The sequence below is a fragment of the Diabrotica undecimpunctata genome, chromosome 7 (genome assembly GCF_040954645.1).
Source record: "Diabrotica undecimpunctata isolate CICGRU chromosome 7, icDiaUnde3, whole genome shotgun sequence".
Classification (NCBI taxonomy): Eukaryota; Metazoa; Arthropoda; class Insecta; order Coleoptera; family Chrysomelidae; genus Diabrotica; species Diabrotica undecimpunctata.
In genome coordinates, this window is record NC_092809.1 from 93,164,694 (window position 1) to 93,192,248 (window position 27,555).

General features: G+C 32.0%; 3 protein-coding genes across 3 annotated transcripts in view; 1 reads left to right on the plus strand and 2 right to left on the minus strand.

Annotated features, from left to right (window-relative positions):
* Positions 1-3,910: 3,910 nt before the first annotated feature.
* Positions 3,911-6,505, minus strand: LOC140445590 (V-type proton ATPase subunit e 2-like). The gene is made up of 4 exons (XM_072537764.1): positions 6,254-6,505; positions 6,142-6,189; positions 5,515-5,602; positions 3,911-4,160 (listed from the first exon to the last, which is right to left on the minus strand). The coding sequence occupies exons 1-4, from the start codon at positions 6,349-6,351 to the stop codon at positions 4,134-4,136; spliced, it is 261 nt and encodes an 86-aa protein (XP_072393865.1). The 5' UTR covers positions 6,352-6,505; the 3' UTR covers positions 3,911-4,133.
* A 1,041-nt stretch (positions 6,506-7,546) lies between these two features.
* Positions 7,547-24,881, plus strand: ProRS-m (prolyl-tRNA synthetase 2-like protein, mitochondrial). Its single transcript, XM_072537760.1, has 7 exons — positions 7,547-8,383; positions 10,213-10,390; positions 13,556-13,629; positions 13,684-13,945; positions 14,529-14,713; positions 19,373-19,588; positions 24,540-24,881. The coding sequence occupies exons 1-7, from the start codon at positions 8,276-8,278 to the stop codon at positions 24,861-24,863; spliced, it is 1,347 nt and encodes a 448-aa protein (XP_072393861.1). The 5' UTR covers positions 7,547-8,275; the 3' UTR covers positions 24,864-24,881.
* LOC140445588 (protein phosphatase 1 regulatory subunit 36-like) overlaps positions 22,356-27,555 on the minus strand; it is a 41,603-nt gene continuing 36,403 nt past the window's right edge. The window contains exon 7 of the mRNA XM_072537762.1: positions 22,356-22,954. Coding sequence (XP_072393863.1) covers positions 22,948-22,954 — 7 coding nt within the window. The 3' untranslated portion in view covers positions 22,356-22,947. The remainder of the gene's footprint in view (positions 22,955-27,555) is intronic.

Consider the following 27,555-nt stretch of genomic DNA (forward strand, 5'->3'; position numbering starts at 1 on the left):
CATTACATATGTAAGATAATGAGTAAGAGAGAGACAGAAGATATATTTTCTCTCTCTTCCTCTCTTGAATATAAAAATGGTCCTTTTGTATATATATTTAATATTATATATATTATATATATACATATAATATTATATATATAATAAAATATTTATTAATATTATTATTTATATGATATGTTTTGTATTATTCATTAAATGTTCATAATTATATTAGTGTTTTGTATTTCAAAATAATAATGTCGATAAATCACTGTATGATGTATGACAGAGAACTGTCAATTTTGAAATACGTTTGTGTCATGTCCTCGGTAGTATATCTGGTATAGTAGTCAGTATCCCCGCCTGTTACGCGGGAGGCCGGGGTTCGATTCCCAGTCGGGGAGGATTTTTTTATTAATATTATTACATGGAAAATTTAAACATATGCGTAAGTAGAAAAGTTATGTATATTATTGTCATTTTTAAATACTTATGAATATTGAATTATGTTGCACTGTATTGTAGTGTATTATTTTTATGTATATTATTGTCATTTTTAAATACTTAGGAATGTTGGATTTTAATTTGTATTGTATTATTATATTGAATTATGTTGCAGTGTATTGTATTGTATTTTTATATTAATAACAAAATAAACAATGAATTTTACTGCAAAGTATGTGCAAAAAATGTTTGCATTCAACTCCTTTCATACATATATGAAAATAAAAATATACATTTTCATCAAAATATTGATTCAATCCTTCATTTGCTAGGTCAAATGTTTATTAATTGTTAGTAAGTTGTTATTAATTATGTTCCTCTTTCTGCTATGTCTTACCTATAGCATTACATATGTAATGATTGTGCAGATTGACTCACAAATAAATTTGTAACGGAGAATGCGTGTATATAAGTGTAACTTCTACCGGCAGTCCCACTGGACTGCCACACCCGTTTTTTTTTTAATATTTTACACTTCTACCAGAGAACTAAGTTCTCTGCTTCTACATTTTTAAAAGGTCTACACGAGATGGGTTGAATGTGACATTCAACCCATCTTGTCCTGCATAAACCATTAAGCTGATGGCGCAATATATTTTTAAGAACTGCATTGCGTTTTGAGGAAGCTTTAAAAAATTAATTCTTTCGTCGTTCCAATTGCATTTCTCATAGATTGAATTGGTGAAGAGTTACCAGTTAAAAGGTTTAAAATATGATTGAAGCACGGTGACTAAAACAGCTTTATTTTTGAAGGTAATTACTTTAACAACACTAACATAAAATTGTTTTTTTAAGTTTCTAATACAAATTTAAACAATTAATACATTAGAGATAAAGTATCAAACCTAGAAATAAATAGGTGACGGATGCAGTTGAAAAAGAAAAAATAGCCGTGGCCAAATGGGACAGACATGTTGCCAGATTGATGGATGATAGATGGACCAAAAGATTCTGAAATGGTGACCAAGACACGAGACATATCGAAATAGAGGTCGACCACCGACTAGATGATCGGATGATACAAAGCGAATCACTACAAATTGGATGCAAGAAGCTTAAGATAGAAATTTTTACGGAAGGGCTTCGTTCAGCACTGGATAAATATACTGCAGTGCTTGGGAAAACCACCGCATATGCAAAACTTACAAAAATTAAGATGGGCACGAAAATTAGATCTAGAGAGTTTACATGATTATTTTAAGAAAAGTACAGTATTTACATGCCCAAATATATATTCTGAAAGAACTACTAAACCTACCATCTACGAAAACATGCGTGGAACTATGGAAGAACCCCGCAACTACAACATTCTTAAGTAAAACCCCGCATATACTTGACGGAGCCTGCAGTTGCTGTGTTTATTCTAATCTAAACAATAGACAATCGCGGTGTTTTTGCTACGTAATTGGCGCGATTAGCGAAAGTATTTGTCAGACAAAATGTGTTTCAAGCGTCTACTCCATGATACAATGAATACACATTGTGTATTCATTGTACCATGCGTCTACTCCTATCTGCTCTAAAAAAGATGGACGTGTGAAGGCGGCATGTAAAAGCAAAATATCTACTATAAACCTTGATACGCATATAGAAAGTTATATCCCATTACAGGCGTGAACACGCCCCGTATCGTAGATACTTGCCTAGTGATTTAACCATACAGGTCATGCACAAGGATTATTTAGCAGCCTACCCTCCTAATCAATGCTCGTATAAGGTTTATCGAAAGCATCTCAAAAATAAAAACATATTTTTCACAAATCTGGGCCATGAAGAGAGCGAACTGCGTGAAGCATTCCAACTACACAATAAAGAGCATAATTGTGAGAACTTGAATTCAGCATGTAGTGAATATGATAGCTGGAAAGAACACATTCAACGTGACAGAGATTCAAGAGAATTATACCGTTTGGATACAAATGAACCAAATACATCAACGACCCTTAAAGTCTATGTTGACTTACAAAAAGTCATAATGTTACTAAAAATCGATATGTTTAAGAAAGCAATATTTACCCAAAAAATATCGACAGTCAATGAAAGATTTGTACCCTGGGTAAAGAAAAAAAAAACAAAAAACTTTTGCATGCCTAATGGTATGTCGGTATTACTGGACGGGAAAAAAAAAAAGAAATAATTAGCTCATAATATTTTCTTTTTACATTACAGGCATGTCGAACATTTTGTCCTTTGGGTTGATAATTGCTCAGGTCAAAATAAAAATTGGAGTTTTGTATATTTCCTTGTATATATTGTAAATTCTGAGGCTATATCTGATCAAGATATTTGTATCTAATATTTCGAACCAGGGCACACCTTCATGTCCGCCGATGAGCTTCCACCATCAGGTGAAACAATCTTTATAAAAACAAATGAAAACCTACGATTTTAACGATTTTGTGACAGGCTGTTGGAAATGCGAATTAAAAAAAAGTTACAATAAAAAAATGCAGTATACAGGTTTTTTTTTAAGCGGCAAGACTTTGCGTCACAAGCAAACATTAAAAATAGAGGCTCGTCATTACTTGGCGAAAAAAGGAGAAATTGTTGCCAACAAGGGATCATTTTCTCTAAAGTACAAGTTAACAAATAACTCCGATAGTATGTTTGGAACGAATTTTCTTCAAAATAAAGTTTTAAATAAAAAACTTCCCAGCCCTCAGGCATTTACATCTCCATGTTGAGTATCAAAAAATAAAAAAGAAGCACTTATTAAAAATCTCAAAACGATAATGCCTTCAAATAGATTACAATTTTGGCAAAACCTTGAGAAGGATAAGGATTAATAAGATAATTTCTTTCTATATTGAATTTTTTCTCTTTTGTATTAAATTTTGTTTGTTAGGGTTTATCCGGTCTAATAAATGTGTGTTTTTTTATTAAATATCTAGTTTTAATAAATTATTCAAAAACTTATTTTGTTGTTTAATTATATTTTCTTAAACATTATGTTAGAAAAAACACGGCAAAAACATAACATCCATAGATGCTGTAGTTTTACTTAGCAATTCCTAATATTACTTACGATTTTTTTCCAGTATCTGCCATAGTAAGTATAAAATTTGGATAAACTACTGCTCCTTTTTTTAACATGGTTTATTTACAGATTTATTGATATAAAGTGAAATCGTTTCTAACCGCATTGTTGTAACAATTTTCACCCTTTTTAAAAGTTTCAGATTCTTTTAAGTCCATTTACTCATTATTATAAGTACTGCCGATGCTGTGATTTTCCTTAGGAGGGCAGTATAGGGTATAAAAATTAAATCACTTGGTTTGAGAGGAGGAAGGGGGCGATCACCCCTCCTTGGATCCATCTACAAGTAATGCTGTTACTATGACTTTCGACTTTCTCATGAGAACTATGATATAGTTTGTTGCATTAAAATTTTTTGTTTATCTTAAATATTTCAAAACACAAAGAAATGACAAATTAATTTAATTCAACAATATTTTTTTTACAATTAATGGTTGGTTGTGAAGATAGTATACAAATAATAATTAATATACATATCACTTTAATAATATTACATACAGATAATTGGATGATCACAAAAAGGAAATTAATAAATATAATACAGTAAAATAGCTGTGCAATTTGAAATTTCTACACACTATCCAGATGGAATGGTTACTCACGCCTTTTTTCAAGCTGATGATGGTACTGCATATTTCTGAAATTTAAAAAAATGTAATTTATTAAGAGACTGATTATAAGAATAACAAGTATTATATAGTTATTATAAAGTAGATTAATTAAAGATATTCCATTCCAATTTTAAATCATCATATTTATTTTCTCACATATTATCCTCAAAATGTCTTTATAAGACATATAATTTTCTGAATAATTAAAGGGAAAATCCCAATCATTGGCAGTATACCATACTGGTATACCATTTGATTTCTTGGTAAGCATTAAAAACTTAGTTTTATCCAAGTTCATATTTAAGCCTTAATATAAACTTGCCTATAAACTTTTTGGATTATTCTCTGCAATCTTCAATATTCTCTGCCTTTAACACACTGTCATCTGCATACATCCAGTTATTAATAGGTATTCTGTTTACTACAACACCAGTGATTTCATTGTGCAGTGCCTCTTGCATAACTTCCAAGTACAAGTTAAATAGTAATGGAAAGAGAATGCACCCCTTGCCATACCCCTAATTTTTATGTTCTCTGATTGTGAATTATTATTATTATCTAGTAATCCAAAATTATTGTCATCATAGTGTGCTCTGAAGGACAGAGATAGCTATACAGTGCATGTCTATCATTAATTCAGATACACTTGCCAGTTTACATCAACTTTGACTTTTCAAGTTTTAGTAAACAAAATTATTATTACAACTGGTTTTCACAGATGAACAAAAGCAATCTAGGTTCGAAATATATTTTAGAAATGGCCAAAGAATTAAAGGAGAATGGGTTTACTCCAACTGAGATGCTTTTAAAGATTTTGTTGAGAATTTCCAATGTTGTGGTTCATTATGACATCTTTTTATTTATTTATTCAATGAAAGTACAAATGTCGCTCATAAAAAATGCTTAATATACAATTACAGACACTGAATGAAGCCTATGTGGGTCAAATTAGAAAAAATATATTATACAATACAAACATTAATATAATTACTTTGACACATTAAAAATTTTTAATATGAAGATGAGGTTCGACTGTGCAAACAATTTGTATATGATGTAGAGATCATTGTTGATATTTATTTAACAAAATGAAAACTTAAACTTATTTATAAAAAAAGGAAACAAAAAAAAACAAATGTAAAAAATGTGAGTGTGAGGAAGTTAGAAAGAAAATGGTTCTCATAAATTAGCTTTGATGAAAATAATTGTGGATTGCTCATTATCATATCATATTATTCAAATCAAACTACACAGAAGCATGGTGCAAATATCATAGCACAAGTGGGACAAGAGCATTAAAAAAAAAATAACAGGAAGCAAGTCCAAAAAAAATTAAAAATAATAAAGTTTTATTAGAAACCATTTTAAAAAAATACTTACCCATTGTTTTGCCATAATTAACACAATGTTTTGTTCTAGTTTAGGACCAATAAGAGGATTCATTTGAGCTACATAACAACATAGCCAGCTAAAAAATAAGTTGTTAAGATAAAAATTCAGCAAAGTTTTAACAGCATAATTTGTTCATCATTTTAATCCATTTATGCCCATAGTTTAATTAAAAAGTTACCATATCAAATAAGAGAATTATCTTTAGAATTAAGTAATTAATTAAAGATAATAATAAGTGTCAGAAATCTGAATACCCATTATAAATTATTTTATATTAATAAAATTTGGTATACAGGCTTATCAGCAAAAACAATAAATGATTAGAATTTTACCACCAACCACTAAAAATTGCAACTTTTAAGTTTAGGAGGGATCAAAATTTAGCAGTGTATGGTTCTTGGTTTCTTTGAATGTAGTTTACAATTTCCATCAACTGAGTAAATTTGATAAGGGGTGGATAATTGACCTAAGGCAAGCCTGACTCTCTTTTCGGGAAATTTCAAATAGGGTTCACAGAACTTAAGATACTGGGGCTAAAATACTAATAAAATAGGGTTTAAATAATATCATTTAAAAAGCTGATTCTACCTAAGAGCACTAGATACAAATACTTACAATAACCAGCACGACACACCTGTTAGCATAAGAATAACTTGGATAATTCTAAAACAAAATAAAAGGAATTCTTGAAAAGATAAACTTGGTCAGACAAACAATATATTCTTACCCTCTATTCGGTCCTTTTGGTACAAAAATGGGTAGAACAGCTCCAACTCCACCCCATAACACAGTGAAAATTACAAAAGGAATTATAGATGCACCCATTTTTAGTTTATAAATGAGCTTTGAATTTGAAGGGTGTAAAATAATTCACGTGAATAGATTTTCACTTTCCTAGAGTAAACTATATTCTGTCAAAATCATATGACTTCATAAATTCAGTGCATACAATCTGACATCTGACATTGAAGATCACCACTCCTTAAAGAAGTGTAACTAACTGGTGCGAAGTTGGTGTTGGTAACATTTAATTAGAAATCATGGTACAATGAATACACATTCATTGTACCATGATTAGAAATAGAAACTTTTTAGACATACAACTTATTCTGTGGCAAAAAACACAGGACTGAGTTGCGCAAAATATAGGCAATGTGATATCTTTAAAACAAAAAATAAAATTAAGAACTTTTAATTCACATATCAGTACAAGACATAACAGTACATAACACTCCACTTCAGATCCATCTCTTCTTCTTAAAGTTCCATCTCCTATCGGAGGTTGGATATCATAACGGCTATGGTCACTTTGTTAGCTGCTGCTCTGAAAAGTTGTAGTGAACTACAGTTAAACCATTCTCTAAGGTTTTTCAGCCAGGAGATGCGTCTTCTTCCTATGCTTCTTCTTCCTTGGATCCTTCCTTGCATAATAATTCTCAGCAGCTCATATTTTTCTCCTCTGGTTATGTGACCCAAATATTCTAGTTTTCTTCTTTTTATGCTGTTCATAATTTCTAACTCCTTATTTAGACGTCGTAGTACCTCAGCATTGGTAATCCTTTGAACCCACTGAATTTTTAATATTCTTCTGTAACACCACATTTCGAACGCTTCTATTTTCCTTATGTGTTGTTTCTTCAATGTCCAAGCTTCCATTCCGTATAGTAAGATAGAAAATATGTAACATCTTAGAGCCCTCAATCTGAGATGCAACTGAAGGTCTCTGTTGGTAAGCATTGTCTTCATTTTCACAAATGCTTGCCTTGCAGTTTCAATTCGGACTTTGATTTCTCTGCTTTGGTCATTTTTGTCATCAACCCAGGTTCCCAGATATTTATCTCTACTTTTTCTATTTGGGTTTGCTCTATCATTAATCTTTCATTTCCATGTTGCGTTTTTGAGACAATCATGAATTTAGTTTTTCTCTTATTTATTTTTAGTCCGTATCTAATGCAATAATCGTTAATTCTATTTACCAATTCTTGTAGCGATTCCAGGGTGTCTGCCATTATAACGGTGTCATCAGCGAATCTTATGTTATTTTTATTCTTCCGTTTACAGAGATTCCATCACCCAGATCCGCTATCGCTTCCTGGAATATGGCTTCACTGTACACGTTAAACAGTAATGGTGACAGAACACAGCCCTGTCTTACTCCTCTCTTTATATCTATATTTTCGGACTTTTGTTCTTCTATCTTTATATTGGCCTTTTGATTCCAATACAGATTGATAATGATTCGTAAGTCTCGTCTGTCTATATCTTTGTTTCTCAGTATTTCTATTAGTTTTTCATGTCGGACCCTGTCGAATGCCTATCAGATCCATGAATTACGTTAATTTTTGTGTATCATAATGAAGATAATGATATTATAGTGTCAGTGTAATAAAGCTGATACATTGTACAATAAAATCAAATAAAATTAAACAGTATTGATTGTGTCAATATTATCTTTAACAATTTAAATAACTTATTATTTTTTTATAAACTTTTTTGCCCCCTTCCCGCCCAGGCACAAGCTCCCAGGCAACCGAGTTGCGGACCTGCATTAGGGGTTGGCTTTTATCTTTTTATCCTGTGGCTGGTGATTCATGAAGAAGTTATATAAATAGTAATTTTTTGTTCTAGTGGTTCTACGTTCTATGGTTTATTTAACCTAAAAAATTGGATGTGTTAACCTTATTCCTTAACATAACAGTAGAATATAGGTCATAACTTAGTTTTTATCGATCTTAAGAAATAATTTAATATGTCTTTATCAGTAAAACATTGTTTATCCAGAATATTTCAACCAGTTACTCAAGTTTCTAAAAATTCAAACTTGACTAGACAGCAAGTTACCTCCAATAGTCAAAGGGTAAGTTAGCCCAAGAAAATTGTTATTTTTTTGCTTTAAGACATGCTTATAGAGATGTAGATATATTGAAGGAATGAACATTGTACCTAGTCAATGTGTAATTAATAATAGGGTATCTGTAGACAAAATTTAATATTAAACTTATAAGTTGGGAGTTTTTGTTCTATACTAGAAAATGTGTCATATACTGAAAATTGTCCTTCCACAAATCATCTTATTGCGAGATTCAATGTAGGTAAATTATATAATCACAATAAACAAATATAAACCCAATACCTAGACTGTATGTGGGTGTTTGACCATTCAGAGAACCTGTACCTTACTTTAGCAATACTCTCCCAGTTGCAAATTAATGGTACCCTAATAAGTTTGTCATAGTAGTACCTGTGATTGGAAACAGTTTGTGTATTGAAAGTGAAAATGGCGAGATGTGTTTCAGACATAAATCAAGTAATATTTAATTTTCACACATATTTTACTAATGAAAAAACCAATGGAGACCCTTTGCATTCAGTTCTTACATAAATCTGTATGTCATGCATTGTGTATTAGTGAGACAAAACTTAAGTCAGTTTTGAAAAACAGAAAAAGTGTAAATGGTGAGTAGTAAAAGGTCTTCCTGAGGGTTGTAAATTTGAAATTTGAGACATTGTTTCTGTATAGACGCTGTTAAAAAAATTAAAATAAAGAAATACATTTGAAAATTTCCAGGTGAGTCTCTGGAGAGTTTTCAAACACACTAGGTTTATGTTCAAAATGGAAGACAATAGAAAAGCCTTGTGTGAAAGAGCTAATATTATTCACAAAAGGATCAAGTTTTGAAGAACCTGTAATGATTTTAAAAAAGAACATGCTTTATTTGTTTGTTTAGGCAAAACAGGGATTTTGGTAAAGGTGGAATAACAATAATAATAAATAGACTTGGCAGGACAAGAGTATAAAATCCATAAAACACACTGATACTGAGGGAAAGAGACATATTATATTGCATGCAGTTGGAAAACATGGTTTTATTGATGGAATAGATCTTGTGTTTTTGTCAAAATCAAAACCAGATGATATCATGATAACATGAATACTGAGATGTTTGTTAAATGGTTGAAAGAAAAACTGTTTCCAAGTTTACATGAACCATCTGGTATAGTTTTTTATACTGCCCCACCATTCGGAAATAAGCAACCAACAAATTTCTGGACAGGACATAAAATAAAAGAATGCTTAAAAAATGAAAATATTTCATTTTCTCAATATTCTTTTCAGCCAGAATTACTACAGTTAGCCAAAAGAAATGAAAAACCAAAAATATTTATAGTAGATGAGGTTATACATAATTTTGGACATACTGTGTTAAGACTGCCATCTAAGCAATTATCCGTCATCATTTACAATCAAAATAAAGTTACAGATGACTGTGATTGTGAGTATGGATCTAATTCTTGATTACACTGGAAAGTAACATGATTTCATTTTCTCATTAAAAAAAAATTTGGAGTGTTATTGTTATTATTTTATCATCAAGTACTTACCACTGCAATTCTAAATGAATGTAAAATATATTATGAGTTAAAACCATATTTTACTTATCGTCAATAGTGCTTAAAATATTTTTAGAATTTGCTATTAACTTTCTCAATACAATAGACTGTTTAAGTCAAAACTTTCATCCCTAATCCAAAATAGTCAGTCACAAATTCGTGAAGTGTACTATATACTTATAATAAAATAAAACTATGGTAAGTGGTGTGAAAGTTTGTGAATTTTTCTTTCTTAATAAACAAAAATGTTAAAAGTCTTGTTTTAAATGTAATTTGAATATATTTATCTTACAGTTAATGCTGGAATTAGGGATTATTCAGCAGTCTGTTCCGGGATGCTTCCATTTACTTCCATTAGGACTTAAATCAATGGAGAAGTTAATCAAAATCATAGATGATGAAATGTTTAAAATTGGTGGTCAAAAGTTGGTATTTCCTACTCTTACAAACAGTCAACTATGGCAGAAAAGTGGTAAACATTTTGTTTAACTAAACATTGGTACTTGCATATGTTCTAAATCTAAAATAATTCACTAACCAATTCATTCAAAAACGAATCGTGACATATATTGGTACATTGACAAAGTATATTTAAAGTTTTAAAAATATCTTTAATAAATAATCTTTGTTAATAACTGCCAATGGCAGAATGTGTGAGGAATGGATGGATTGAATGGCTCAGGCCCTTATAGCACCACTGGTAAAATTGTCAACATCATCCAGTTTGCTCTTGCAGTTTTGATTTGTTTTTGGGGTATTTAGAGAGTTATTAGTTTTATACTCCTTTATTACTTTAAATATGCTGCTAGCACAAACACCAACATTATTTCCTACTATTTTTTTTATCTCCACTCTATTATTTTTGGTCCTCAACTATTGGAAAATATTAATCTTCTTGTTCCCAGTAGACAAACAAGGCTAAACCAACCCTTTTATATTAGACCCCATCGCACAAACTACGGTCACAATTCCTACAAGGACACACGGTTTGCTAATTAGTATTCCCAAAGAATGGATTGTTATAGTATTCCAAAAGAATGTAAAGCTCAGCTTAAGAACTGTCTGTGATAGCTTGATGTCCTTGTGTTTTGTAGATTCTTTGTTAATGTTTGTTATTTACTGTTCGTACTTTTATTTTTTGTATGATTAAAATTTTTAAATTTAATTTGTCGTTTTAAAGTGTCCATATAACAAATCTTTATAGAGTACAAGCATATATTTCAAATACAGTGGAACCTCGATTATCCGTCTCTCTATTAACCGTCACCTCTGTTAACCGTCAGGGTCCATACATAAGTTATATTGACTATTGAGCATTGCGATAAGCCAAAAGAAATTCGTTGAAATGTACACGTACAGTTATGTCAGCACCGCATTTTTTTATGTAAATAGTTTTTGTTCTTATTCAGGGCTCTGGATTAAATTTAAATTTAAATAGGTAATGATAAATGATACCGTGCTTTTAGAGTTTCATTTTTAGAATCGCAAGCCGAAAATAAAAACTTATAGCACAATAATTATTACAGTCAATATCTGTATGTCACCATAATTCAGTTTGATTCAAATTCGAACAGTGATTGTGTCACTTAGTCGTTTGATCAATTAAGTTTTGAAAAATGGAGCCTTCCACATCTGGAGCATCAAAAAGAAAACGTTTGTTTTGTCAAGTGAAACAAAAATAGAAATTATTGCAGAACTAACGAAAGGTGTTTCTGCTGTCGCATTGAGCAAAAGTATGATTTTCCGAGAACAACAATCAATGATTTAAATAAAAATGCTGAATTGAAAAGTATGCTTCGCAAATGGAATCGTTGGATGGCCGGGTGAAACATCGTAAGACAATGAAAAAGGCCACAAATGAATCACTCGATACAGCTCTGTATTTGTGGTTCGTTCAAAAAAGAAGCGAAGGTGTTCCTTTGTCTAGATCAATTGTTGCAGAAAAAGCGTTGTTTTTCAACATGAAATTAAATGGCGATCCTTCATTCAAATGAAGCAGCGGTTGGTTGGAAAAGTTCAAAAATCGCCACGGTGTACGGGAACTGAAAATCAAAGGTGACAAATTGAGCGCAGCTCAGAAGTATTGAAGTCGTTGACGAATATAAAAGAAAGTTTCAAGCTATGATCGATGAATATGGTTTGACACGCGATCCAGTGTTCAATGCGGATGAAACTGATTTAAACTACAAAGAATTGACGACGAAAACACTCGCTGCACTGTGTGAAAAATATGCACCCGGATTTAAAATGCAAAAGCAACGAGTCACAGCAATGATGTGTTTAAATGTAAGTGGTAACCATCGCCTTCCTTTATTATTGATTGGTATAGCAAAAAGAATACGTTGTTTCAAGGGCATAGATATGAACGCACTTTCTGTTAACTACTACGCACAACATAATGCATGGATGTCCCAGGAAATACTCGCTAACTGGTTTAAAAAGGTATGTACTGCAAACCAAAATTTGTTTATCTATTTTTCTAACGTATTGTTTTTTAGGTTTTTTTACTGGACGTTCGACAATACTTGCAAGCAAAAAATTTGCTACCAAAGGCGATTCTCATTTTGGACAATGCACCTGCCCATCCTGAAGCCGGTATGCTGAGAAGTGAGGAAGGGAATATCACATGCTCTTTTCTGCCTGCGAATACAACATTATTGATACAGCCAATGGATTAATCGGTCATTGAAACATTCAAAAGAAGATACAGAAAAAAATGTATTCAAAACCTAGTTATGGAAGAGGAATATCTTTGCCAGAATACTGGAAAGCATACAATTCAAAACACGCAATCGACAATGCTGTGGATGCTTGGGCTGATGTTTCGGAAGTAACGTTGAAAAGAGCGTAGAATAAATTATGTGACAGCTGAGCGTGATGCGGTAACAAATGAAGTTATGGCTGAATCAACTGTTTTGTTTTCGTTACCTAGAGATGACATAAACGAATGGTTAATTTGTGATGAGGACGAAAACGGCTATCGATTGCTGACAGATAATGAAATCGTTGAAATGACAACAAAGGCGGACGAAACTGATTCAGAAGCTGACACATACTTTGAAGGTGGCGATGTTGATGATGCTATTGCAACTGACAAAGATTTGCCGTTGCAAAATGTGAAGTAACAATAAAACAAACAAAGATTTCGGAATATTTTAAATCAAATTGCTTAGACTGTACTAACATAAATCCCTCTTATATTGTCAAATAAAACATACAAATAAAATTTGAGAGTTATAATATGAATTTTTATTTCTTTTTAATGTTCTGTTAATCGTCTTTTCGATTATCCGTCATACCCTTGGTCCGGTGCCCTGACGGATAATCGAGGTTCCACTGTATATGTTATGAATAATAAATTAGCAAGCGATGTTCAAATAATACTCTCTACTAACACTATCAATAAGAAAATAAAATGAACATTATAAATCCAATAAGTCGGTTCGGCACTGATAAAACGGTAAAACTTGATACCCTTCCTCTCACTTAATTCCTAACCAATGACAAGCCGCTGATTACAATGACGACAAAATCTATAGCCCCCAATCACGCGTCTGACACTGTTTACATCGAGGTTATCTTGAATCTGAACAAACTATAATTGTGGTACATATAAATATAATTTATCTTGTTTAAGGAAGATTAAAAGAAGTCGGTCCAGAGTTGTTTCAATTAAAAGATCGTCATGAGCATCTCTACATTTTAAGTCCCGTAGGTAAATCTTTTAAATATTGTTAAACAAACATAATTATTTTAATTCTTCAGACTCACGAAGAAGTGGCTGGTGAGTTGGTGTCAATGTTGGCCCCAATTTCTTACAAAAAATTCCCGTTAAGATTGTACCAAATATCGAATAAATTTAGGGATGAAATTAAACCTAGATTTGGGCTTATGCGAGGCAGGGAATTCATAATGAAGGATATGTACAGTTTTGATATAGATGTAGAGAGTGCAAAGAAGACTTACGAAGACGTTTGTAAGAGTTATGATAATATTTTCAATAGTCTTGGAGTAAAATATGTTAAAGGTAAGTGATTTTTATTTTTACATTATTTTAATTCTATTGTAGACATAAAAATGTTGTTACCTTTTTTTAAATTCAAAATTACTTTTTTTAGTATGTTGAATATAATGTGTTTTTTTTGTGGACAATAAATTTTGAATTAGCTTACAATTAACATCCAAAAGTAAGGAGGGGTGGAAAACATTTTTCAACCTTCTCTAAAAGAAGGAGGTATTAATTGGGATAACACATGAAAAACATTTTAAACCTTGGAATATATGTATATCTACGCCACTGGATTTAGATTGGCTTTAAATAGCTTTGACACAAATTTCATTAAAATATATTTATTAATAACGAAGTAATAGTACAAGATTCCACTGCAGGATCACTATGTTTGTAACGTAGTTAATCCAACTCTCATTTTTTACATACATTTAAAATTAGGAGAATACATTGATAATAGGTTGCCAATCAAAAAGTAGCCTCAAATATTTTTAATTCAATTAATAGTAATTCATTTTTGAACAAACATTTTATTTTACTACTTTTTATGATGGTTTTTTTCCTTTACTGGCCTATAATAAAACCTTGTTTTTTATTTCAGTTTTGGGAAGTTCAGGAACTATGGGAGGATCGCTGTCTCACGAATATCAGTATCAGGCATCTATAGGGGAAGACAATATATTACATTGTAATTCTTGTAACTATGTAGCAAATACTGAATTATGTGGAGATCAAATCTGCCCAAATTGTCGAAAGACAGATGTTACCGTTCAATGTGGAATAGAGGTAAATGTTTTCGTAAGAGTGTCAAATCTAATTAGAAATTTTGAAGCGCTACTTTCATACTGGCGTTGTGTCAGTTTTTTTCTATAGTAAAATGCAGAGAGGATCGTCACGACACGAACTATTTCGTAAAAACGTCACTATTACAGTACAGTATATATAAACAATGCCAATGTTATTGTTTACATTTAAAAAATTAAGTAATCCTTTGAATAATTTTTTTTGGGTGGATTAGCTAGAAGAACTTGCGACAGTTGCATGCTAAATGCTGATATTCTACTCCACTGATAAATGCTTGAGCCTTTCTGCAAGTGAAGTTCAGGCAATAGCGTTAAAAACCAGATCACTAATAGTCTTCTGTGTTGATTGCCGCGATGCCTTTAAAAAGATTCCTAGCTTGGTGCGGAAAGTTACTGAGTTGAGAAATGAGCTACACAGAACCAGGACTGATTTGGAGGTGGTTACCGCCAAAGCACAGCATCCGATGACAAACTTTCGCAATTAGAAGCAAGTGATGGGAAAATAAACACTAACATGCCAAACGGAAACAACACAATTGACGCTTTGAGTGAAATATGGATCATGCTACGAGATCCAATTACAATATTATGTTTAATGTAGCTGAATCATAATCAAAGGATGTCAAACAGTGCATAAATCATGATAACCTTATGATAACAGCTACTTTGCAAAAAATGTCTATTAACACAACAGACTTCAAATCAATACATGTGGAAAAAACCAGCCCCAGGCTGCTAGAGGTGATTTTGTCAGATAAGAAGTTTGTTAGTGAGTGTTTTAAACGCCAAAGATCTCTGGGTAATAATATTAGGATTAATGTAGATCTAAAAATATTGCAACAAAAAACACAGAGTAGTACAGAGTGAGCTGAAACTAGAAGAGATAATGGTGAGATAGATCTGGTTACTTGACAAATAAATGGGATTCATAAAATGATAAAAAAAACCAAATACCCACTCTCACAATGGTAACCACAGACATCCCAATGGGGAAAATTCCAAAAGTGTATAGGATAGCGCCCCATTAACAGCATATTTTCATAATATGGGAGGATTACGAACAAGATTTCGGCAGTTAGAGATGTTAGTATTAAATTGCTCATATGATATAGTTATTATTGAATCATGGTTGAGTGACGAGTTTTCAGAACATGAAATCAGATTTCGTGGTTATAATATGTATCGTTGTGACAGGAGAATGGCAATAAGTTCTAAAAACCAGGGTGGACGAGTAATTATTGCAATAGCTATCCTAATAATACCATTAAACAATTATATGTGGAATTCATGTTAAGTTATCAACATTACATTATTGGTGCAGTCTATCTACCACCTAGATCCTCAATGAAATGCTACATAATTCACTGTGAATCTGTCAATACCATATACCAGGGACACACAGATAGCAAGTTTATAATACTAGGTGACTATAATCTACCTGAGGCGATATGGTATAATGATGAACTGGGAGTTTGTGTGGATTGTCCTGAGAACTCGAATGCATTAGTAGTTGCTGAATATTTTTCCTTTTATAATTTTTTTCAAAAAGTAATACATCCACATGATAGGGGTAAATATTTAGATTTAATGTTTACAAACATATCTGAAGTCAAAGTAGAACCAGCTGTAGACCTTCTAATGCCTTCACATAATAATCATATAGCTTACACATTTGATCTTTTATGTACTACTAAAATTAACCTAACATATGAAGAATACTATTTTGACTTCAGAGATGGTAATTATATAGCGATAAATGATTATTTGGCAGGTATTAATTGGGACAACTTATTTTATAAATTAGATATTGCGTCTGCTGTACAAAAGTTTTATGAAACTCTAGATGCTGTCTTTAATCAGTTTATTCCAAGAAAACTCATTAAAAGCTCTAACTTTCCAAAATGGTTTTCCCCATATTTAAAAAATTTATTATTGCAAAGAAAACTAGTCACAAAAAACATTTACAAACAAAGTCTGAAGCAGATTACCTGATATTTTCTAACTTAAGATCTAAATGTAAAATAGAAACTCAAAAATGTCACTCTAATTATATAAAAACTGTTGGTAACAACTTGAAAGATAATCCAGCACATTTCTGAAGATACATTAATGATAAAAAAAAATCAAACAATGTTCCAAATCACATGTACCTTGATAACCAAATGTCAGATAATGCCCAAAACATAGCTAACTTGTTTATCGAATATTTTGCTGGTGTATATGATTCATCCACATGCCGATTGCCCAAAACAGACTCATGTTCAAAATCAAATATTTCTTTATATTATATTAAAATCTCTGATATTTGTGATGGTATATGTCAATTCAGAAATTAATTTTCAACGGGACCAGATAATATTCCAAATAATTTTTTGAAACATTGTTCATTTACAATTTCCAAACCAATATGCCTACTGTTTAATTTATCTTTGCTTACATGTTCCTTCCCGACTAGATGGAAAGAAAGCTATGTATCACCTGTTTTTAAAGCTGGTGACAAAAATAATGTAAAAAATTATCGTAGTATCTCTAAGCAATCAGCCATACCAAAGTTATTCGATAAAATTATACAATCAACTATATTGGCAATGTAAAGAATTATTATCTGTAGTTCAACATGGGTTTGCAGCTGGAAAATCCACTATTACTAACTTGGCAGTATATGAAATGGATCTGTTGGAGGCATTGGAGAGGAATGAACAAGTAGACTTAATCTACACTGACTTCTCCAAGGACTTTAACAGAGTCAATTTCGAAATTTTGGTTGCAAAACTCCACAACTTAGGATTTACTAAGGAAATCATAGAATGTATATCAAGTTTTTTAAAGGATCGAAAACAAAGGGTGAAACTATTTAATTTCCTATCTGAATCATTTGAGGTTTTATCAGGTGTCCCCCAAGGCCACTGTTCATCATTACTATTTAATCTCTTTATAAATGATATTTCTGATAATCTTGAATCATTAGTTTTACTTTTTGCAGATGACTTAAAGTTATATAGATGTATAAAATCTATAGCTGACATACATATATCGCAATGATATTGACAGGTTATGGGACTGGAGTATACAGAATAATCTTACATTAAATATCGATAAATGCCTTTACATCAGTTTTTTAACCCTTTCAGTCACTGTGTCGTCAATTGACGACACAAGAATTTTAACTCCGTTTAAGTAAATATTAGTTAGTCACAATTTTGTCAATTGACAACATCAAAAACGGGCTCTATTTTATTAACAAAAAATGCTAATATTCCTACCAAAACACATTACCTTTCAAAAGAGTACCACAACTGGGAATAATTTGGAATTATTAACAAAATATATTTCAATACACTAAAAAAAAGCGTGACCGAAAGGGTTAAGGGGGAATAAACAATACGACTCAAACTATCTTATGAATAATGTTAACTTAAGATATAAAAATCAAGTTAGAGACCTGGGCATCACTTTTAATGAAAGCATTAATTTCATGACCATTTCAGATTACATTGAAAGGTCTAAAACGTCTTGGATTTACATTAAGAAACTGTAGTGAGTTCCCAATTGATGTAACGAAAGTTGTGTATTGTTCTCTTGTACGCTCTCAACTAGAATATGGCACGCTAGTCTGGTGTCCTATGTATGACCAGTATATTAATTCCTTTGAAAAAGTTCAGAATAGATTTCTTAGGTATTACGGTTACAAAATGGGAATTCCAGTTGCAAATATAGACAAAAAAGTAATTTTCGATAGATTAAATCTAACAACACTTTACAACAGACGAATTCAGTTTGATTCTGTATTTATTTATAAATTATTAAATAACTTAATTCAATGTCCGAAACTTTTAAGTAAAATAAGCTTCAATATTCCACAGCATAGACTAAGATCTTTTGAACTTTTTCATATAAATTTTCATGCCAATTATGCTTGCAATAATCCATTTGATAGGGCCTTAAGATTTTTAAATAGTCACTGTGATGTAGATCATTTTAATTTAAGTTTAAATCAATTTAAAACCATGATTTATAGAAAAGAATTATTTCTAAGTATTGTATTTTAGAGTGTAGTTATAAGATAAATTAGATTAAAAAATATAATGTTATTATAATGCTGTAATGGGGTGATCCCGTCTATTTAATATTTATTTATTATTTATACTGACGTTGAAGTTTCGCGCTAGTCTACAGTACCGCCTACTGTATCACCTCTTCTTTGTAAACTAATGTCGCTATATTTTTCCCTTTTGTGAGAGTAGGATTGCGTGATTCGTCCGTGTTTATTTTCAGAAGTGATGATAAAATAATAAAAACATTCCTTGGTTATCTGACATATGCTGATAATGTGATGTTAGTAGAAAATTATTACAAAGACCTAGAATTATTCATTTAAAGATCGAACTACTACTAAAAATAGATATACAGAATAAGTGAAAAGGGATTCTTTTTTTTTTCTGAGAGTCATCTGTTCTACACCGGTCGTACCGTGTTCCCTTTATATTTTTATTTGTAGTTAGAAGAGTCACTAATTTCTGACGATAAGTGTACATGTGTGTTAACACATTCAGATTTATGTATATATATGCTGGGAATTTTAAATTTTGTTGTATTTGGTAAAGCAAGATATTACAAATTTAAAAATCTTCCATTTTTTTAGGTAGGACACACCTTTTTTCTAGGAGACAAGTATTCAAAATGTTTAAATTCCAAGTGTATTGGAAAAGATGGTAAACCTGAAGTATTACAAATGGGAAGTTATGGTATTGGAATAAGTAGGCTATTAGCTGCATCTATCGAAGTATTGTCATCAGAAACAGAAATTAGGTGGCCGGACGTTTTGGCTCCATATAATGTAGTCATCATACCTCCCAAAGTAAGTTGTACTGCAGAATTTTATTAAATTTAGTTACAACATAATCAGATATTATTATATTACATAAATTTACAGTACACTTTAATCCTGTATCCTATGGTCCGATACGCTTGATAATCCGGTAGGATTGGGAATGTTAATTATGAAAGTTATGACTCGTAAGCTGCCACCTAGCGGTACGAATTACACTTTATCTTCGACAATGCGTACACAAATTATTTTATGAATTAAGGTTTAGAATATTCGAGCTCGAATTTTGTTTGTTTTGAATTTTATACAAGAAAATATCATAGGTTATGAAAATACCATATATAGGTTTGGTAATTAAATAATGATCAACATGGGTTTGAATAAATAATTTGATTAAAAATCATCAGAAATTACATATGGTTTTATAGAATTTTGTGTAATAATACCCAATTTCTTTCATTATTTCCCAACGGTCACTAAAACTAACTGTTTTAGTTATTTATTGATAACAACACTACTATATGTAAAGGGTAAATGCAATATCACAACAACGTTCAAGACACCAATACACTCAGATCCATCCTGTCAAAAATCAAATCTAATAACACATAAGAGAGATAAAAGAACTAAACTTCTAAAATACCTAGTGGATGCAACAATTTTTATGTGGGAGAAACCGCAAGACCACTAAGTGTCAGGATAAATGGGCATAAAACATATATCAAAACCAGATATTTCGACAAATAGCATACATGTGACAATGAGCATAGAGTATTTGCTTAGGAGAACACCTACACAATAAAACTTACAAAAATATAATTCTTCATAAAGTTTTATTGCAGCATCCTCATTCACTTGACCATACTTGATCATATCGACCATAATGATTTGCTCTTTTTGGATAAAGAAATTTTTGCAGCAGAGGCTCAAATGATTTTATTTGGCGTACTTCGATTTGAAGAACTTTTAAACTAGCAGATATTCTAACACTTCTCACATAGGCCCAATCATAATTCAGCGATTGCTCTACAGTATTACAGCAAATTTTTCTAATTTCTTCGTCACTTCGTCACTTTTCAAAATATTTTTTTCATAATACTTTTTCACTGGATCACTTAAGGAACAGTAGTTATATTTCTTGTACACTTCATATTCTACTGTACATAATAAAAAACATCTACATACTTCTATGCATTCCCGTAGTTCTCTATTACATTTTGATTTTCTCTCTTTATCTAAAATCGAGTCAACTTTCTTCAGCGTGTCACTACCTACTCTTCGTACAACTTGCACAATATCATTGTTTTTGGATTCTGCAATCATTTGCAAACTTTGGTCACGTTTCGAGTCTTGTCAATCTGTAGTAAAATAAAATTGAATTCTCCGAACGTCTGATTGAATTATGCGAACTAAGCAACCTAAAAATCACCAACGGATTCTTCAGACATAAAAATATTCATACATATACATGGACGCAAGAAACACGAAAGCTGAAATCGATAATAGACTACGTAATAGCCAAACAAGATATCACAATAAAGATAAAAGATGTGAGAGTCAGAAGAGGAGCAGAATGTGGAACTGACCATAAACTACTGACAGCAAAAATGGGCATTAATTGGAAACATAACAAGACCCCTTCTACAGAAAAACCGTTGAATACTATAAGAGACAAACAATGCAATATAGAATTACTCCAAGAACAATCAATAAGAGAACTATACAAACAACGCCTAGACCAAAAATTAATAGAATTCAGATAGGGCAACATCGAAGAAATATACGAGCATATAAAGACAAGTATAAAACAAGCAGCATTCGAAGCCCTTGGAGAGAAAGAACATATAACAAATAAACAGCACTATTATGAAATAAATGAACCAACAAAAAGAATAATTGAAGAAGAGAAGCAACTATAACTATACAGAAAATGGCTGACTACAAACAACGATGAAGTTTATAAAGAATATAGAGAAAAAGATAGAGAAGTGAAAAAACAAATAACACTACAAAAGAATGAAGAATGGGAAAGAACCTGCTTAAATATTGAAACATACATAGGAGGTACAAGAACTTCGGAGTCATGGAAAGTACTGGGAGGATTGAAACAAAACTCAAAAGAAAAAATTAAATTGAGATATATACAGGACAAAGAATGGAAGGACTATTACAAGGAACTGTTAACAGAACAAAGACCACAATTCATTGGAAAAGAAAACAGGCGAAGACGAAGCAGATCCCCGTAACAAGAAATAGAAATATGAACGGCCATAAAAACAATCAAAAGTAAGAAAGCACCGGGACCTAGAGGCATCTTACCTGAGCTTATAGAGTACGGCTCAAAAAAATTACACCGGATGATAAAATGGACATTTCAGAAAACCATAAATGGAGAACAGCTCCCAAAGGAATGGACGGAGGCTATATGACATCTATATTTAAGAAAAGAGATAGAAAACGATGCGAAAACTACAGAGGAATAAGGGTAATATCATCAATAGGAAGATTATATGGGAAGATACTGCGAGAAAAGATAGAGCAAGCGATAAAAGGCAAAATTGTGGAGAATCAGACAGGCTTCACGACAGGAAGATCATGCATAGATTTGAAAAGCATACATACAGGGCCGCCCAGAGCCAGGGCGGGCCCCGGGGATGACACCCTGCCGCCCCCCCCCCCAAACCCAGTTGAACGAAAATTCCCAAAAATCTGATAACTCATAAACTTTGATATGTAATAGTGAACACTCATGCTATTGACACAGGAAGGAAGAAAATTAAAAAAATTTTAACAATTAAACTTTGTTTTTAATTATTTACAAATTTACAATAGAACTGTTAGTTACAACATAACTTTTCTTGCTTTCATATCCGCAAAGTTTTGGATCACGTGGGCGAAATCAAGAGTTTTTGCAAGTTTCGACTCTATGCTTAACAGTCCCAAATCAGATAATCGTTGTTGACCCATAGTAGATCTTAAACAATTCTTAATTCGGCTCAAAACACTAAATGATCTCTCGGCCTGAGCAACGGATACTGGTAGGCAACAGAATATGCGAAGAGCAATGCACACATTGGGGAAAAGATTTGTCACATTAAGGGACACGAGCTTGTTCAAAAGTTTTGCTGGTTTCAGCGACGTATCTGAGATGTTTGATTTACTAACAGTTTTCAAGTAAATCATTTGAGCTGTTGGAGGGTGTTTGTGAATTTGAAGTGCCCGGCAAGATTAAGGGATCATTTTCAATGTTAGTTTCTTTCTTTTCATTTGACACATTTTTCGGCTGTGTAAAGAAAACAGACTGCTTCTGTTGGCCTTTCTTTGCCTTCTCCTCTCTTTCATGGTTTTCTTTCCTCTTTACGGCCCCAGATTTGTGTCGGTATTCCATTTTAAATTCTAAAAAAAAAATAAAAACCTATGTAAGCTAATTGATTAAAAAAAACCGTTAGAGGATAGAGAGGCCCTATATTTGTCCTTTTCCCACGGAAAAAAATTCATCCAAACCACATCTACAATTAATTTAATTACAAAAAACAAAGACCATTTACACCTAAAAACTGTCTTTCGCCAACAGTTTCTATTGAAGCTATATCCAGTACAGTATGCTCATATTTGTAATTAAATAAATTCATTACATAATCTTACTTATGTTATAGCATTTAATAATTGGATAGAACATAAAATAAAATAACAGACATGTTAGGCAGATAATAAAGCACTTCGCGAAATTCACGAATAATCTCTGCCAGAATACAAAATTAGAACTAGGAGGCCCATTATAACTACATATAGTTTTAAAGTTTTAGTTGTGAAAACATACCTTATTTTGTTATTCTCAATATCATCACATATAATCTTCAGAATCTTTTTAATTAATCACATAACAGCTACTAAAAACTGAAAGTAAACAACAGAATAACACCAAAGCTGTGTTCAACGTTCTATTTAAACTCGAACTGCCGAAAATTGCAATTGAAACCTGTGACGAAGGGGGTATATGGGAATAGTAGTGAGTCAGGACGTAAACTCGTAAACAAACAGACGTCGCGCCAAGGTCAGCGCTTCTGCGAATCGTGTGGCAGTGGCCGATAGAGCGAGCTTCCGATCAGGGGCTCCCACGCGCAATGTATTCCCGATATATTTTTATTAATTGTAATTTATGCAAAGAAATAATTTCTTGCATATTGCCTTTTCCAAATGCATAATATTCCTTATAATAATTTCATAATTAAAACCGCAAGCAAATTCAATCTGTTGTAAAATATTTTAATAAAAGGAATTTTTTAAAATTTGCTAACGGCCGGGCCCGGGTCCCGGGGATTTTGCCCCCCTGCCCCCCCTCTGGGCGGGCCTGCATACATAGACATACGACAAGCCTGTTGTTCACCTGCTAAACTTATCCTCTAATTTATTAGCACTTGTAAAATTTTAGTGGTAAGTTTTAGCAGTAGTATTTAACAAGTTTATACCTCTGTAGTTTTCTGGCTGTTTTTTATCTCCTTTTTTGAATAGTAGAATTAGTTCGCTCGTTCTTCATTCTTTTGGTATTTTATTATGTTTTATAATTTTATTAATTAATGTTGTTAATTGTTATGTCATTGCTGCTCCACAATATTTCAGTAATTCGTTTGATATCCCGTCTCTAAAATATCAGCATATAAAAAAGCAATTATTTTATAATAGAAACCATTGTTGAAATAATTTAAAATTTTAATTAAATGCAACTTGAAATATTTTTCCATTTAAATTCTCTATAGACTGTCCTGCAATTCAACTTCGCAGACTGACGACAAGATGTGTCTTCTATCATGCGCATGGCGAATAGAGGCTTGATAATTCCATAAAATGTACAATATCTTCGTCTGTGTATATACTTAATACATATGCATGTCGATGTCAATAACCTAACTAGAATTTGTACTCCATATGTTAATAATTATACATACTTTTTAAGTTATGATATTTAATTTTTATTTTTTAGACTGGAAGTAAGGAAGAATCCCACACAGAAAAGAGTTATATTAATTTGTATAAAAAATTAGAACAAAGAATTCCTTCGCTAAAAGACAACGTTCTTCTAGACGATAGAACATCTTTGACTATAGGGAGAAGACATTTAGATGCAAAACGCATTGGCTATCGTTTTATTGTAGTGATTGGGAAAAAATCTACAGACAATCCTCCACTGTTTGAACTAAATGACATTGAAAACGACACTCAACTGTTCTTAACTGAAGACGCGTTAATAGAATATATTGAAAAAAATATTCGTTTAGCTGAAGAAAATAATGTACATTTTAAGTAATATATTGTTTAAACATTTTTCTTTTATTTCGTGTTTTATAAATTTTAGATAATTTTGTAAGGTACTAACCACGTGGGTTGTACTATTTCGAAATCCACGATTGACTCAGGATGATAGCAAGGACGATCACAAGGGAGATCAAAGCATAACACAAAAATTTAAACAAACAGTTTATTTAATAAATAAATAGACTTGCTTCTAAGTTACAGCAAGTCCTGTAGAAAGTGATGGAAGGCCTAAAAAAATTACTGATGACCAAATAAAATTCAATGACAGAAGGTCCAAAGGTAAAGAAAAGTGGCTGAAGGCCTTAATATTAACAGGTTGACTGCCAGCCTCTTGTTCCTTGCATTGCCAGAGTCATTTGAGTACTACATATGGTGCTCAGTCCAGAAGATAAGTTTAAATATTGAGCGATACATCGGGTACCCAGTATAACTTACAAAACTGTATGCCGTGTACCTAAGCAGTCACTCGGCTTGTACATTTTATATAAAGAAATTAAAGTTTTGGCCTCAGAAAACCGTTCCATTATTTTAGTCCGTAGTTAGATGGTATTATACTTTTTTTATAAAGGTCGTTTATAAAAGTGTAAGAAAAACGCTTTTTTAGCTTAAATATTTAACAATTAGCCTAACTTTAAAAAAACGACACAAAAAAATAGTCGAAACTTAACATAAATGCTAATAAAGAAAAATTACTGTAATTTGGCAGCATACACTAGAAAAAAGCAGTCAGAACACAAATATTTCGCGCAAGCAAAACACTTTGTCCACACACGTGGAGTCTCTTTTTGTGCTATTAGTCTTCTATGCTTGATAACAATATCCCTATAGCATTGGCTGCAGCGGTTTCTTTTTAGTCATTTTACTAAATTGTGTAAATTATTAGCAGGCATTACACAATCGCGTTTAATAAGCATATCTTTGATAATTTCCTCTCTAAATTGTGTTATTTTTATTGATTTATTTGTCACTTTAGAATAAAGTGACAAGGCATTTACAACGGCAACATTTAGTAAAATATCAAAGGCAACTTTTCGGTACCATTTCAATGACCTTCTTGAAAATGAATTATACGAATTCATTTGATCCGATACATCTATGAAGGATTTCGTCTAAGGTGTTTGTTGAAGAACAAACACCTTAGACAAGATACAAAAACAAGAATCTATAAAGCAGCAATTAAGAATTATATTAACATGCACGGCGGAGACAAGACCTGACACATCTAAAACGAGACGACTACTAGAAACAACTGAGATGAAAATATTCCGACGAATATTAGGGAAAAGTCTGTTGGATGGGGAGAGAAGCGAAAACATAAGAAGAGCATGCAATATAGAAGACATAAATGGATGGGAATCTTGCAAGGAAAAATATTTGGAAAACGAGGTCCAGGAAGAAGAAGAACATCTTAAAGATAAAGAACCTCAGAATCTGGTTCAATACAACATCTGTGCAGCTTTTCCGCGCTGCTGCAGATAAGATAAAGATTGCCATGATGATCGCCAACATTCGTAACGGATAGGCACATCAAGAAGAAGAAGAAGAAATGGATGGGTGACAAAACGGAAACAGAAGTGAAGGGAACACATTATTAGAATGGCAGAGGATAGTACGAATAGCACGAGATAAGTCACCAAATGGACGAAGAAGCATTGGCAGACCAAGAAAAAGATGGTGCGATAATTTAAACAATTTAGGAGGCTAATATTGGAGAAGAAACAGGTTTTAAAGCCTACATACAAGGAGGAAGAAGAAGAAGATAAATATTAGAATATAGTATTTCATTGTGAGTGCTAGAGGTGGCGCTCATGGCTCCCTGATTAAAACATCACTCATGGGGCCATGAGCACCATTATAGACACCCAGGTTCAAAATGGTGTGAAATACTTAAAAATATATTAATTAACCTCCAAAAGATTCTTACAAAAGCCTAAATTAAAATAATAAATAAAAATCGTCGTGGCCTCATGGCAAATTAACTGCCATGAGTACCACATGTGGTAAAAAATATTCCATATACTGCTTCTATGTTGAAGCCTGATCTGTATAACATAATAAAATTACATAAACTTCGTTATTGATAATATGCAATCGATAAAATTATACGAGCACAAGGACATTATGTATTTAGACTCCCACCATACCATCCTGATTTGAACCCTATTGAAACGGTTTGGGCAGCTTTGAAATATGTGGGAGCCAGAAATATAGACTTTACATTTACGTCAATACAAAATTTTTTGAAGCATTTCCTGTGGAAGAATGGAAAAAAATGTGCTGAAAAAGTCAACGCAACTGATGATTTAATATCCAAAGAGCCATTAAGTGTAGTCGTAGATAATCATCAAACGTGGTTATCAATGTTGACAAAGGTTGAGACAGCGATGATTTTCAATCAAATTCTGATAGCGAAAAACGCTATTTTGATGATATTTGAACACAAACTGGTAAGTATAAGCTTTTACCACTACCGTTGAAAACAATTTACCTTACCTAAGTAGCCTATTATTTGCTTTCTAATTTAATAGACATGTGTTCATTTTAATAATTATGACTAATACTTTACCTAATAACATATTTTATCAATTACCTAATTTTACAGTTCAAAAACAAACATCTAAAATAATAATCGATTAGGTAAGGCCGCATAAATGACCCTATCTATCGCTTCTCTTGTTTGCGGC

Coding starts and splice junctions, on each gene's coding strand:
- LOC140445590 (XM_072537764.1), bottom strand. CDS start 6,351: ATGGGTGCATCTATAATTCCTTTTGTAATTTTCACTGTGTTATGGGGT. Junction 5,603..6,141: donor GGTGTGTCGTGCTGGTTATT/GTAAGTATTTGT, acceptor CTTATTTTTTAG/CTGGCTATGTTGTTATGTAG. Junction 4,161..5,514: donor TAATTATGGCAAAACAATGG/GTAAGTATTTTT, acceptor TTTAAATTTCAG/AAATATGCAGTACCATCATC.
- ProRS-m (XM_072537760.1), top strand. CDS start 8,276: ATGTCTTTATCAGTAAAACATTGTTTATCCAGAATATTTCAACCAGTT. Junction 8,384..10,212: donor TTACCTCCAATAGTCAAAGG/GTAAGTTAGCCC, acceptor TTTATCTTACAG/TTAATGCTGGAATTAGGGAT. Junction 13,630..13,683: donor ATCTCTACATTTTAAGTCCC/GTAGGTAAATCT, acceptor TTAATTCTTCAG/ACTCACGAAGAAGTGGCTGG.